This window comes from Lepisosteus platostomus, chromosome 12, assembly GCF_059453375.1.
Source record: "Lepisosteus platostomus isolate fLepPlt1 chromosome 12, fLepPlt1.hap1, whole genome shotgun sequence".
Classification (NCBI taxonomy): Eukaryota; Metazoa; Chordata; class Actinopteri; order Semionotiformes; family Lepisosteidae; genus Lepisosteus; species Lepisosteus platostomus.
In genome coordinates, this window is record NC_142622.1 from 18,175,409 (window position 1) to 18,191,668 (window position 16,260).

Consider the following 16,260-nt stretch of genomic DNA (forward strand, 5'->3'; position numbering starts at 1 on the left):
CTTTCCTTCGATACCAATCCCACAGTCGGCTGCCTGGATCATACTGACGTCATTTCCTCCATCACCTGTAAGGCATGAAGGCATCTGTGTCACATGCAGTACAGGTGGTAGGCTTGGGTAAAAAAGAGTGAAATGGAAGCTGCTGTGCTTTAGGGAGCTGTTACTAAAAGGACGAAAGTAAACAAACTGCTAAGTTCTTAGGAGAATACAAAAAAATAAGACTGGAGGCTCCTTTTTGCTGTATACGACTTTATTAGAGTACGTACTCCCAAAAAGGAAGACTGCAGTGACAAACTCATTTGAAATCCGTTCAGCTCAAGACAGAAGACTTCTACAGTTCTGCACAGGACGGAAGATCAACTTCTAAGCCACAATAAGTAGAAATGACAACTAGCAACACCTCATGGAAAATGGGCCTTGTAATTTTAGAAAGCGACTGTTTGCCTATAACGTGCATTTATCGGATCTCAGTGAGATACTGTACTAGTCAAGCTCTTAAAGAAATAATGACAAAACACATCGACAATCGACACAGCATAGGATCTGGATACTCCAGATAGAATAGAGAGTATTTAGGAGAAGAGGAAGCTTTTTTCAGATGATTCCATGCTGTCTTCAGCTGCCTCAGTCTTCATTATGTGTCTATGAATAAAACTAAACTAACCTTGAGAGTGATATTTTATTCCTTTTTAGTCAGTCCAGGTCACAATGAACTATTTAGTCAGGTTTATGTGTTCAGACACAAACAATTTATTTCAATTACAAATCCTACAGTGGCAGTGCACTGTGAGGACTAACCTGCAGTCTTCAACAATGTAATTACATGCTTAATTTTGGCCAACTGTAAACTTTTTATTTCTATTTATCAGTATTTTTTTAAATTTAATATTTAATTTAATGTACTTAATACTATTTTATTTAAGGCTCAGGTCCTGTGTAGTAAGATTCTTAATATGTTCTACCAGTCAGTTATAGCGAGTGCCATTTTCTATGCGGTGGTGTGCTGGGGCTCTGGGATTAGAGCAGGGGTTGCTGGCTGAACAAGCTCACCAGAAGAGCAAGTTTTGTCACTGGGTCTGATCTGGACCCCTTGAAGGTAATGGCTGAGAGGAGAATGGTGTCCAAATTAATGGCATCATGGACAACGTCTCCCATCCCCTCTATGACTTACTTGTGAGAATGAAGAGCACGTTCAGCTGATCCAACCACAGTGCAACAGGGAGCACTGCAGGAGGCCATTCTTGGTCAGGGACGACACTGACCTGTTTTTGGACTAAACATGAATTCTCTGTTTACAGCTGGTTTTCCTGTTTACAACTGATGTGCAATATATGCTGGGGATCTGTGCAATATATTTATAATGTGCAATACATCTTCTTGTGTACTGTACATTCTGGTTTGTTTTGTATCTTCTATACTGTGTGCGATTCTCTATACTCCATTTTTTACTGCACTTCTCACTGACTGCACTTACTGTATTGTATTGTTGTATTATTATATCATTTCTTTACACTGTGCTGTGTTGACTGTGCCAGGCTGCTGTTGCACTGCAACTTCCTTTATGGGATTAATAAAGTATCTATCTTAAATTCCTCTTGAAGGATGAAGTTTAAGAAAAAAAAGATTTGGAAAAATCTTTGTTTTCTGGGATTCGTACATGCCAGCATTGGAGAATAGGAATATCATGATAAAGCCAACTACAGTGGACAGCTGCGTCAGTTTGCATTGGTTGAGAAGGTACAAGCAGAGGTTAATTCCTGTTGGAGACGTAAAAACCCCTTCTGCAAATGTCATACCTGATGAAAAGATCAGCAGACAAAATGCGTTTTTTTAATTGTCAGCCTGGACTTAATCTCTATGTGTCTCTGAAGAGTGTTCACTATTATACACTAAATCATGATATTCCTATGGATATTCCTATGGAACAACACAATGAGGGCATGTTGAAAACATATCAAACCACAAAACGACTAAATGTATACAACTGTAAAAACTGGTATATCTGTGGTAAAGTACAGAACAAGAGCCTCTTGAGGGTCTCAACCATTAAAGGCGCTCACCCAAGTGCAGGTTGAGCTTGGTGATCTTGGGTTCAAGCTTGGGCCTTGGCACTAGCCAAGGTGGCCACAGATTGCCAAGAGGTGGTGGCCAATTGGCTGAACACCCATGAAGGTAGGGTGGAATTGGTCAGCCAAAGGTCACTCTTAGTGACCCAGTGACCCCCGCAACCTCAAGGACACTGGGCCCCTCTTCCAATCAGTGCTGAACCTTCAGTTTGGGTTGGGCTATTCAGACACTGCCTGTGAAGTGTTGGAAGGGGAGCAGCTTGAAGATGGGCGGCCTGTACTTTCTGTTCTTCCCCTGTGTGCGGTTGCTGGGTTTGACAGCTGCAAGCTGCGAGACACAGAGAACACCAAACCAGCACCTCCAAATTGGGCGTGGCGAACAAACAATAAAAAGGGGCCCATATGACGCAACAGTCAGAACAGATAAAAAGGCTAACTTTAACCAGGGCTTTGCGGAGGTCCATCTCTCTCCTCACCTATGGCACAGGTGCGTTTGCCAGTGTGCTGTTGCAGCAGCTTCACGATCTGCGCTTTCTGTGTTGGCGAGCAGCGGCAGCACACGACCGCAGGGCACTGGCATGCCAACTCCACAAACTCATGATCGTAGTACTTCAGGCAAACCTAGGAGCACATGTGACAAAGCCCGTTAAGACACCAGAGGCAGCAAAGAACCAGATCTGGATTGGCTGGCTAATCATTTCCAGACAACACAGGTTAAAAGGAACATTTCTGTTTGGATACAATGTCCAACAACCAAAAAAAGAAAGGAAATATGACTTACATGCTTTTTTTAGTTTTTAATTTCAAACGGGTAAATACACAATTTTTTTGGTCCCTCTGTTATTGTTTGCCTTGCTATTAGAAAAAAAAATATTTCTCTGGATATGCACTGATGAGTTCTATGCATTGATGGGCAAATCAAAGAAACGAAAACTCTGCAAAATGTAGCTAAATGATAAAAACGGCAAAACAAAAATCCATAATTTGCATCATTCCTCTCCAAAAATCAATACTGCATATCCAGAGATTTTGACATTTCATTCTCTTAAAGCGTGAATGTAGTGATTAATGTCAGACTGAACTGGATTGAAGATAAGAGTTTTTTTTGAGGCAGTTTTAGAGTACAATCCATGTAACACGACAGAAGTAATATATAGGTGAACAAAAGTATGTCATCCAATGTTTGCCTTTCATGACTGAAGAAAACCACAATCAGGTTTTACCTCAAGAGAGTCCCCTGAAATGACAAGTGCACAATCATGTTTCCTCCTGAAAGCATTCAGTTCCAAATGGGCCTCACCTCTGTTAGTTACCTGCAGCATGGCAAAACATCAATGTTATCCATAGATCCACATAATGCTTCAACTGAGCACATTTTTAAATGTTTTAGAATTTAGTAATACAGCCACTTATACATTCTATAGAGTTTTAAAGGACTTATATATATATAACTATAGAATTTACACATTTGAGATGGAGAAAATGTAATACATACAGTAGGGATTAAAACACAACAGATTTGCACAGATATCCGTGATAATTATATTGAACATACTATAAAAAACCTTCTTAAAATATCCATACATGTTTGAAGAAATTATGGGTATTTTTCATTTCATGCAACATACTGTATACAGTGAGAACAACCTGTTCCACTCGATGGCTGTTGTCAAACGTTCTAAAAGGGGTTGGTAATTAAATCCCACAACAATTTCAATATTTTACTTGAAGTAAATTTTTGTACTAAACATAATGAAAAAATGCTTTATGGCAGAAAACTGCTCATTGTAATTTTTGTAATGTAATTTGCCTCCTTATTGGATGATGCAGAAATCTGTAAATATATGAGAAAAATTGGCAGGCACTAAGAAATTAGGTTTGTTCTCATGTTCCAAACAAACTGTGTCAAGATTAGCACTTAAAAATGTATTCACTGTAGTAAATTGGGCACATCATTATTATAAAGCCTCATACTGTGGAAAAAGCTCCATGAAAGCATGTATTGTATTATTATTCAGAGACTAATAATCAGTCAAAATAATCAAAATTCTGCTTTATATTGAGTACAAAAATCTCTACTATTAATGCACATTGGAAGACATTATGTTAATTTTCATTTCATGCAACATAAAAATTTTAAAAAGACAAATTAATTTGCTACATTGATAACAGTTGTCAGGGCTTTTATATAATACAAATTCAGATGATACATTTTATTTTACAGCCTTATAATGCCCAGAAAGGTGACGTATATTAATTTACTAAAAAAAAATTAAAACCTCCAGAGTTCTTTTGAAATCAAAATAAACTGTGTACTGATCATGCAAAAGAAAAATGAATGCACCCCATATTTTCTTTTATTTTTAGACATATTGTTTTAGAAATTTAAACGTTACAAGGCAACACCACTCGAAAACCTCTGTTGCTTCTTCCAAATCAGATCCTCAAGTCTTTCTTCTCAGAAGTAGTGCTGGAAGGTGCAAAGTGAGGAACTCTAAATAGACTTGAATAGTGAACAATAAATTAGCATCACTTTGCTCTCCTTGTCAAATCCCTTCATACAAAAGGGTCTGTTTCATTTCTAGTCACACTAAATAATCACAGCCTAATTGTAATATCACTCACATGATGGATCAGTAGAAAAGTTATGACAGAGAATAACATTAAACAAGCTATTACAATGAAATATCACCTAACGTAATTATGAAAGAGTTTATTGCAGCTCGTACCGCCTGACCTTACAGTTTGTTTTTTCCACTAGATGGCAATGTTATAATTATTTTAATGATGAGTGCCAATTTATTGTTTCCTATAAATTGTGGGTATAAACAGGATTCGATATGACAAGTTATTTTGTGTTGACACCAAACATCAAAAAGAAAAGGATTTTTCCATTTTTGCTTCTTAAATCATGCAAAACAAGGACCACAAACATATTTGACAGCAGAGTTTTGGTTCTTCATTGTTCAAAAAAGTCGTTCAAAAAACTAATTATCAGTTTTATACCAACTTGTATCTACATTATTAAAACTAATATGCATGGATATAGTCAGAAGTCTACAAACAATTGATTTAGGTAATTAGTGATAGTCTACTTATTAGTAATACATTAAAGGCTATTAATTAATTAGAGCAAAATGCATTTTTTTTACAAACCTATGAAAATGAAGATGCACTGATTCACTTATACTGCTTCCTTGTAGGAGAATAATTTAATAAGGTGACTTGTTCAAGTCAAGTCACTTTGAAAGATTGTATTTCTCTCTTTAATTCATGAAAGAATTTTGGTCATTTTTGGTAATGTGAGCAGTAAACTTTAAAAATGTCTTTACATTTTTCTAATCCCTAATAATATTGGGACAAGTCACAAACATAAGAGTATTTATTTTTCTTCTGTACCTTCATATTCAGGATTCCTCCTTTATAAACCAAATGAAAATAACCTAAAAACTATTTTCAATAAAAAACAATAGGTAAAAAATTTCAAATGTATTTTTTTCATTTATTTTAATCTATTTTCAATAATTAATGCATGAAAGGGCTTCTTTTTTTATTTCTCATTCCTGAAGCCCAAAAGGTCATGATGAAATTGTACTTCAATGCCACCAAACACTTTAACATTCTAATAGTAAATTGCAGTCTGGAGGGTGTCATTTAGTATTCTGGTTTATTTTATATATTTATTTTATTTATTTATTTTACGAAAAACCACATTTATATGTAAATTATATCTAAATAATTACGTCTGCAAATTAATTAGGTTTGTACAATACATGCCGAGTTAAGGCTGGTTTTAACACTTGCTGCCTCCACATCCTGAAGAATTTGGAAAGGCGAAATGTCAAGTTTGTTTAGTACTTGATAACAATTTTCATTTGTGGAACAGTTTACTGGAACACTGGAAGTCATTTAAAATATATATAATAAAGTAACTTCCTACCGGTCTGAAGATATGAATATCCTGGCTTCTGGCTACCAAATGGGAACTTTTTGCAATGCAAGTGGCCGTTTCTAGTTTATCTCCTGTCAGCATCCATATCTGAAACACAAAACAACTGTTACATATGTGAAGTCATGCAGCAAAATAACTGAAAGCATTGGAATAGTACACTTGCTGGAGTGCTTGCATCTGTTGGTCCCATGTCTACAATGTGCATTTTCTACAGAGTGACAGATTTTAAAAACAGGACAGACAGGAGTTCAAGGACAGAAATAACACTTATAACTAGATAACTGGCATGATGGGAGATGTACATTAAAATCTACTCTTCCTCAAAAGGAACCCACAAATATGGTGGAATCTCAAGCCATCAATGGCAGAGCTAAGAGAGAAAGACAAAGAGATTCTACTGGAAAGAGACTGAGAATATGGCGAGAGGGAATTCACAATGACATAAACCAGACCCCACATAACATCCTGACTTAACAGTACTGCACTTACTGTGAATGCTTTATGAAGAGCGTTTTATCTCCTTTACCTCGTAATTTAAGATCTCTGGAGAAAAGCTTTGCGAAAAGCTGACTAACCAAAATCAAGCTCACTGACATATGAGGTAAACAGGACACAGGATATGTGTTAGAAAATCCTGCATATCAGGTCAAATCCATGACCTGTAACTACTTAAAGACATGAGGTAGAAAGTACTACGTAGGAGTTTTGTTTCTGTGTGATCTCTAGAGATGAGTAGCTTGGTTTCTGCTTAGAGTTTAACATCTGTTTGACAGACAGTGGTAGACGTGTTCTTTTTCAATGTAATAAAGAAGAGCAGAAAACAAATACAACTAATGTACTAATCCTGTAGTTATAAGTAAAAAAGTGACTAAATTTGGACAAGCAAAAAAGAAGAAAATATAATGGTTTAGGGCTGTAGCTCCTCGTATGGGCTCAGATTAGGGGCAATTATATGGTGACACTGTCCGCCCCCCATTCACACACACTTTCAAAGTAATTCTGTGGTGCTCTGATGTCCACTGGAATGACAATCCGCCTCTTTGTACATGGCTATGACAGTGGTTCAGTAAAAATGCTTTTTGGCTTCCCAAAACCCAATGTCCAACTGAGGTCATGCAGGGACATCTTAAAAATAACCAAAGTGTTGTGAACAAGCTTGATGTTTCTCTGTAAAGCATTTATTATCATACTGGTTTAGCCTGGACCATTTTACTAGCAGTGGACTCTAACATCTGATCAATGTATGAAGTAATGTCATTATGCTGCTTCTTCTATAACATTTGTACAGTATATGTGGTGATGAGTATTTGACTTTGATTGGAAGTGCTCAAAAAGACCTTTCAGACAAAGACATTGGAATAGGCATAAAACAAAGTTGCTTGCAGAAGTGAAACATATAGTAGTTATCTCAATAACTATCTTCACCACCAAAAAGGAAAACACAAAAAGATGCTCTAATGAATTAATTGAAAGTGATGGTAACTTCTGTCATACAATAGTGTAAATCAATATTAAAATTTTGTGCAAATGTAAGATAATGTCGAATGATGCCTTATCAATCTTTAACAAATGAATACATGACAAAAGAAATAAGAACAGTCCTGAAAGAAAAAAAAACATTGTTATATTTCTACACAATAGTGGAAATAGAAATATAATTTGTGGAAGAGGAAGCTCACTTGAAGATTGAAGAGACTCCATATTAAAGATAATTCAAATAAACTGGGTTAACAAATATTCCTCTGTTTATCTTTGCTTATTGAAAACTGCAGTCATTCTAGATAAACACTACTTGAAAAGTAATAATTCATTTAATGTACATTAAATCTACAAATGCATACCAATTTATTGTTGGTTTATGGTACACAAAAGAAAGTTTTAGTGCAATTGCTAACAAGGTTTTTTTTACCTTTATTCCAGCGTTTCTCAGCATCTCCAATGTAGGCCTGACGTCTGCCTGCAGCTGGTCTTCCACTCCAGTGACGCACAAAAGCTCCATCTCTCTCTCCAGGCTCTCCACCACAGCAGCTACCTTCAAACTGCGGTCGTGTATACTCAGCTTGGCCTGGTTGTATCGATTCTGCAGCAGATGAAATAAGACAACAAACACAACTTAAAGAAACTATTCATATCAAAGATTTGGGTATTTATGCTGACCCCTTAGAGCCCTCTTCCGGATGATAAGGGGAAACAATAAATAAAAATGCATCTGTTTAACGGATGTTATGTTTTTAAAATTGTACAATGTATCTGCAAGACCAGATTTTTAATACTACATATAGAAAAAAAACTTCTATAATAAAATAAAAAGTCTAAATATCTTTAGTGTGGCTTTGAGAAAACACTGAAGGCGAGTATTCGAATCCTGAAAGGTACTGATGTAGTTGAACCAATGGATGTCTCCAACATTGCATGGATGGCAGAAAGCTCAAATTTAAGATGGAAAGCATTTCTGCACACATTGGCCACTGGAGTCTGAAATTACGCAGCTGTGTTATTAATCCCAATAGCATTACAATAACAGTGGAGCTATTTTTTTTCAATACACTACTGAGTTTAACATTGCATATGTACTGTTATTTAAAATACAGGATGATATCAAATTTATAAAAAGTAAATCCTATCTTACATAATTACAGAAGGTGTTACAATATAATGCAATTAAATTAAGCTGAGCGCACTGATTATACGTATACGAATATGTTGTTTTCTAGCAAATTTAGTCTTCTAATTGCTTTTAAAAAAATACACCTTATTATTATTGGTATTAAATAATAATAATAATATTATTTAATACTAAGTTAATACTAAGTTCTGACAGGCCTTCAAATTAGGCAACAGTTTCTTGCATATTACTTGTTTTGTTTCCTCTACTGGACTCGATCCAGGATGACAATGTATGATGACAATGGGACGAATTCTACTTTGCATTTTTTGAGAGCAAGAGAAATTCAAAAGAGAGAACTGAGCCCTCAATTATACGAGATGAAGATATGCATGGTACAATCCGTTAATTACAAACTGAAGACATCTAGGAACTATGTCTGTGTTCGAACTGGTAACCTCACATGGCTGTAAAGCCTGTCTGTCATTTGGGGATGAAATTTTACTGAATAAATGACTCGGTGGCCCCATTTGTCAACATCTTACAAACAGCTCTCCCTTTTTTGCAGCTAATATGTACATGAAAGTAGTCCATCTACAAAACATAAAGGGTGATTGTGCTTACCTCAAAGTCTTGGTACTGCTCTTCTGATAAAGACTTTTTTGCCACCACAAGAGTTCTCAGGCCTTCTCTCGCCATGTTCCCACACTTGAAAAGACATAATAAAAAATGACACACAACAATGACCGAACAACATAGTTATCTGAGATTCCATCTCATAATCATTAAGACAGTCAAGGTATTCAACTGAAAAGCTCCAACACTTGAACACCTCTTGTATACCTTGTGCTACACCTGTCCTACAGTAGCTTTAGGTTTTAGTGATTCACTGTACTTAGTGGGGCAGAGAATAAAGGAAATTCACATTTCTGTAACAAATTATGGGCAACGGGAGATCAGACTTTAAAATCAACGATTAAAACTCTCTCAACATGTCTCATATCAGCTGTTACCTCCGCAAACGTGACTCTGTTTAGGATTAAAATAGTACAGTATGCCTGCACAAAGCATCCAAAACAGAACTGAGGACCAAAATGTTATGTCCAGAATACTCCCAGAACCCATATTAACAGCTGCCTCAGAGATTTAAATAGTACAATACTGTAAAACAATCAATGACTAAAATATAGCTGTAGGGTAATTTTAAAGGACACAATAAAAGGTGATCTGCAGTTTATGTTTTATATAAAACTCAGATCCACAGAAACTGCTGTACCAAGTCTACTGTATATTGACATGTCCTTATATCCCTGTTGAATTGAAATGGGATTATTACAGTTAATCGTACATCATTAACACCATAGCTATGCTTATGACATTTTATGTCGCCTCATGGGAGAGAAGTTTATTCAGGTCACTAATTAAATAAAATTGCCTTCCAGCAGATATTGACTTGGAAATATTGCCAATACAATCATGAACATATGCACATGAATCTTTCGATAATCCTTGGCTTCCATAGTCAGTTTGTAGATGATTGCCTTTGCTTATTAAGTGTTCATTATGTATAAAAGGCATGGGCAGTAATAAACCATTGAAAAAATCATTGCACAATACAAGCAGATACAAAATGGGCCATACACCACATTGTGAGGCATGCATTCATACAGTGAGATGGGATCTGCTCTGGAATAGGATTTTTTGTTGCCTTCTTTTAGAATCATCATTATAAACCTCCAGTTAAGAGGTTGGTCCCTGACATGGAAAAGAAATGTGTTCATTCGTATGTAAAGTACGTAATTTTATCAAAGACTGTTTCTGTACCAATTGCAGTAATGTTGAGACAATTAATTTCAACTACATAATAGTTATGCATCCATATAATTATGTGATACTTGCATCATATTACTGGTCTTATTATTGATGTTTTTTTCCCAGGCAACACACAATTAGCTGAGTGGGTAAATTGAAAGCTTTACAATTTCCTTACCTCTTCCTCAAGCCAGTCGTTGTACTGTACAATGCTTGACATGGCCACATCAGCCCCCTTCATGTAAAATGTTATTTCTCCAGTAGCTTCCTCCTGAAGAGCAAGTCAAGACCAAAAGAAAGTTGAGCTTTACAAAATAAAACTCTTAAAAACTGTATACTCTAAAAACAAAAAAGGCGTCATCAAAGCACAGCACTGGTTTGTACATATCCTGTCAGGTATGTCTTCATTTTGGCTTCCCTCAAGGATCAGTAGGAATGAAACAAAAAACAAAATCACACTAAGGATGTTCCTAGGTTTAGCTCTTTGATTGGTTTCATGTTATAGAGATAATCTTTGATTAGTTATGTACACTTTTTTTAAGTAAGACTATAACAATAACATTAACAAACATTGCAGGAAAACTGATTTTTTAAAATAACAACTTAAAGACAACAACATTTATCATTTCTTTTCCAATGTAGTCTTCCTAAATTGCACCATTGGACTTAAACGATCACATTAAATTTAACCCAAAAAACAGAAAATCTTACTTTCTTACCACTTAAGGACTGTAACTGCCTGCAATGTATCTTGTATTGTGTATTTCACTGAATTATAATATCACAGAAACCACAGGACTTTTTAGCAATTATCTATGACTTTATAATGTCATTTTTTAATTAAATTGTAGTATTGTATTTATTAAATTCTATTATTCAAATGTGACATGGGTAAAGAAATTACCAAATAAATTACAAATAATACAACAGCAAGAACTGCAGTTTCTGTCCAGAGGTCATTTAACATAAATTGCAGGAAAAACACACATAAACCTACTGAATTATGTACTGCCTACAAACCGACAATGGCTTTTTTATTGAGAGATGAATAACATAAATAAAACAGCAAGAGATTTGCTAGATTTCTGAAAAGATTATAAAACCCCTTACCCTAACAATGATCCCCATTCTTTTGCTCTCTGATGTAAATGGGAAAATCTGCAGGATGTAAAATGTGAGGATTTGTCCACCAGGGGTCTTCAGCTGCATGGAGGTCAGATCTCTGTTGACCAGTATGAGGCCTACGCTCTCTGTCCACTGCACCAGAGCCACCTGAAGAACATCAGATTTCACCGGGTCAGGGGTCAAGCACACACCCTTCAAAAACAGCCAGCCGGCCACGCAGTTCAAGGGGGCCAAAGGGGCACCTGGTTTCTCAAAAGCTTAGCCCATCACACACAGCCATGTGAAGCATCTCCAGATTTCTTTCACCAGCAATGCAACAGCACCGAGTCAAAAAGGGCTCCCCGTGCAGTGACTCCCTTCAGCCAGGACAATGAAGGACCTGGTGCCTATTTAGTTAAGAATGAGAAGGTTTCAGTTTTATTCATTTTTGTGGAAAAACAAAACACTTAAAGTCTTTGGATTCACAAGTATTAATATTAAAGGCAGTATAGTCTGGATATTTTTCTGTGAAACATTAGTCTGAAAGCCTCACGTACGTCTCTGCTGCCTGATAGTGCAAATGATTCTAAATACTCATCACAGTTGTACAGTAATATTCATCTGTTCATTTTCTAACTGTTTGGTTCAAAACAGGGTCGTGGGATAGTGAGAGGCTATCCCAGCTAGCAATGGGTGCAAAACAGGATACACCCTGAATGGGATGCCAGTCAATCGCAAGGCACACACAGACACAAACATGCACAGACACATACCAGAGCTAATTTCCCCAGAAGCCAATTAACCTAACAGTTTGTCTTTGGAAGGAAATTGGAGCACCCGGAGGAAACCCACATGAACAAAAACTCCACACAGACAGCACGCCAGGAACTGAACCCAGGGCCCCCATACCGCAAAGCAGCAATGCTAACCACTGTGCCTCCCTACTATGATGTATATAAGTTCACTACAAAGTTTCCTTTAATTCCTTTAATGGGGGGTCTACGATAATTTATCTGTAACCCAGCCATCTGATGCTCTGTCTGACTCCAATATAATCAGCAACTAAAAAAGAATAAAATAGCTTGAAAATGAATCCATATTTTAATAAGTACAATTAACGTGAATTAACTACTACTATGAGGGGGCCTTAAAAAAGGATAAAGACTATGAGATTTATGAGACTACAGAAAGCTAACATGTCCACAGTCCTGGACAATGATACAAAATACCCATGCTATCGACAAACACAGGTCTGAAGGGTAAGATTGGGGTCAAATGACAAGCTGCAATTTATGTCATGTCTGCATTAATATCCTTAAAATGCTAGATTAGTTAAATATGTACCTTTAGATAATGTGTTTGCCTCCTAATCTATTTAAACGCTCAGTGTTGCACTCAGGTTTCTAATGTACTAAAACGTATTTATGGTCAATAATTAAAACGGAAAAGCATGCATTAAACTGCTCTCTACTTAACAGATCTTAACTAATGAGATTAGCATAATGAATGGGGCACTTTATGAGTCTCCCCTCATAAAGTAGCATTTTTGCTGACAGCAGCTAAATATGACAAGGTTAGAATTATAAGCCTTTCTTGCTGAGAATTTAATCATTCATTAATCCCCGGTAGGTCCAAGCTAACATTTCAAGACCTCTATCTATCAAGGAAAAAGGTAAATATTTTATTTTGTGCACATAATAAGTCTATGAACTAATGGTCTTTTGGCTGTGGCTACATTTAACTAAAACAACCATTTTAGAATTTTAAAAATATTTGAAAACACTTCAAGTCAATGGCCACATTATTTATGCTATGAAAACCGTCATGGCTTATGTTGCTTATCGTATAATAAACCACTGTACTGTAAACTCACACGGTAGGGAACTAAAAACAATAACTATGACTCAGAATCTTCCACTCTTCCACTCTCTCAAGTTTAATTTTACTATTAGATTTTTTTAGCGGTCAAATTAATTTTGAAGTTTGCATACAATAGACACACAGAGCAATAAATATTACCCAAGTTCATCATTAGAGATGATCTTTTTTTCCCCATTTTATGCTCAAGAGAAATTTCCGCCCAGTATGCAGTATCAGCTGCAAATGATTCAATACTCCAAAGGTTAATTTTCAATTTGCACAGTGAAAGGTTACTATTACATTTTGACCTGCAAATTGTATCTTCCTGCTAATACCCTATCATTTCATTTTGTGTCCCTTTGTAGTTTGGACTTAAGCATGCTATATTTGGTGACTCACATCTGTTTATTATTTAGCTCATGCTTGGTTACACAGCCTGTCTGAATTAGAGGCTTGCAGCCTTGAATTTTCAAGCTACAATACCTGGCCCCAGAATCTTTTTATCAGTCTCTCTGGACCTATTAAAGTCATGTTAACTTTAATAATAACTGCACACGAAGAAGAACTAAAAAAGAAGTTCTAATGGTGACCATTTTTTATAGTAAACAATCCACTAACTTATGTGATCAAACGTGAAAAAAAGTACTTTCTTGTTCACAAGAGACCAGTATCTGCACAGAACGGCTATCCTTCACATTTTTTTGCTTCTTAAAATTTTATTTTTTATGAACCGTCTGTTGAAATCTGGAGCATTTATCTCAGAACGGTATAGAGAAAAAACAAAAGCATAGCCTTCCTACAAGAAAACAGAACTAAAAATTACTATGAAGTGGAATACAGATCAAAATCAAATTGAAGCAATTGTGAAAAGAAACTATAGACCACATAGTATATTAATATTTGAGTACAGTTCCAAAGCATGGAATTTATTTTTTGGACTGTAAATGCAACAGACTTACTTATCAATGCACCTGCAAAACAACACGATGGTTGATGGTGCAATCTTCTGTACCACCCTAGTGCTCAGTTTTAAAATTGCTACAGATCCTAGCCCAAGCCCTAACTCCAGAGCTCCAGAGCAACAAGGAAGCAGACACAATTTCACAGACTGGAAGAAGATTTTGTTAAAGTATTGTTGCTTTATGATTTTTTTTCATATCACTAGTCTAAAATCTTTTCTAAAAAAAGTTTCTTGGCATTTTCTTTTGTGAAAATGTCGTTTGAAAAAAATGCATATTTATACAGTTTGAAACCAAGGAAATAAATGTGTAGAAGGTAAACCGGATAATACAAGGAACGTTCTGGTTTAAATGCCAGTGAACAGATTTTGGTGTTCACTTTATGGTCCACTGAAATTCACAGTACTCTTTAACCTCACAAGTTATTTGTAAACCACCTGTCTGAGCAAGACACAAACTCGGCAATAAATGGAGTAAGCATTACATATAATGTTTATCAGTGCTAAGACTTCCAGAAAAGAGCCCAATGGAACAATTTACTAAAATAATCTTGCGTGAAAATGTTGATCTCAGTTTGCTCATTTTCTATTTACTGAAATTGCATGACTTTTTCTTCTCACATATTAAAACTCTGGATATAGTCTTCTACCTCACATTGAATCGTATGAATTAGGATAAATATAGCACCGTTTTTCTCTCGCTGACATATTCTACGCAATTTAAGCTTTTGTTAGAGATGGGATTTCTTCAGGTAAAAAAAGTCTAGATGAATGCACTCATTAGGCCAAACGTATTGACAGCATTATTAAAGGATGCCATCTAATTATCACTTAGTCACCCTGACTACCCACATATATATATATAACATCTATAATGAAACAGAGCATAAATTGGAAAACCATGAAATGGAATTTCTGTATATATGCACATAATTTACCTAATGACAAATCATGCTGTGAAGGTGACAAATTAAGATTTAAGATTTCATTTTGGGAAAATGTTCCAATTTAAAACAAAATCCATTGTGAAGACAACATCTCCTGACAAGACACTGTTCAGCGCGTGACACACAGGCTTGCCCGTTTCTGTGATGTGTGATGTCCAGTAAATTCAGCATTACAGGGGCAATGCTCCTCAAAGAACTGTCACGAGTCGGCCAAAGTGCACTGCAGAAGCATTTCCAAGGCACAGGAGAGAGGATTACAGCTTTCGAGGACAAGGTGGCCCATTCCATTGAGAAGTATGCAATCTATCTAGTGATACAAAACCATTGAGGCACTGTGGAGTTATCACTAGACATTCAAGCTGAAAAGGTTACAGGAGCCAGGGCTCTGTGACAGAGAGCTGCTTGTTGGTGTCTCTGGCTTGTATTGTCCCTGGAGTTGGGGTCCCGAGTACACTATTCCATAAAACATTTCTGGAACTGGCAAATATACTCATTAAGGACAGAACATTCTGCAATAATGTATCCTATTACTAGGTGAAACCCTTGGTGATCTATGTTAATGGTTACAATGGGACAAGGTGTGTTCCCAGGCTTTTAGTTGGAGAGAAATCAGCAGTTCTCTTTACTTTGTATAAGAAGGCGTTTTACCACTAAAGAAAATTCAGCTTCTTAAACAAATTTCATTCCTCTTTTAATATGATGCAGCTCTAACTGGCTTCAATGCAAGCTCACATGTACAAACTCTGAGGATATTCTGGCCACTGGTGGCACTAGCCGTCACAACAGATTAACAATACCACCCAGAATCAAACACATGGTAGGACTCAGTGATCTGAATGAGTGCCTTGCTGGTTGGGACTGACTTAAGAGCCTTTGCACTTTCACCAGTTGCACTTAGTATGTATACACAAACAAGAAAACAATATTATGCTTTATAAAAGTAACGTTATATGTCT

The 16,260-nt window shown here is 36.2% G+C and overlaps 1 protein-coding gene across 4 annotated transcripts in view; it reads right to left on the reverse strand.

The window, feature by feature from the left end:
• Positions 1-16,260, reverse strand: part of atp9b (ATPase phospholipid transporting 9B) — a 149,767-nt gene that overhangs the window by 12,859 nt on the left and 120,648 nt on the right. For all 4 annotated transcript variants that reach the window (XM_088601272.1, XM_088601270.1, XM_088601269.1 and 1 more), the window contains 8 exons: positions 11,546-11,707; positions 10,614-10,706; positions 9,248-9,331; positions 7,928-8,098; positions 6,007-6,105; positions 3,290-3,379; positions 2,543-2,687; positions 1-65 (listed from right to left, as the gene is read on the reverse strand). In XM_088601272.1, coding sequence (XP_088457398.1) covers positions 1-65; positions 2,543-2,687; positions 3,290-3,379; positions 6,007-6,105; positions 7,928-8,098; positions 9,248-9,331; positions 10,614-10,706; positions 11,546-11,707 — 909 coding nt within the window. The remainder of the gene's footprint in view (positions 66-2,542; positions 2,688-3,289; positions 3,380-6,006; positions 6,106-7,927; positions 8,099-9,247; positions 9,332-10,613; positions 10,707-11,545; positions 11,708-16,260) is intronic.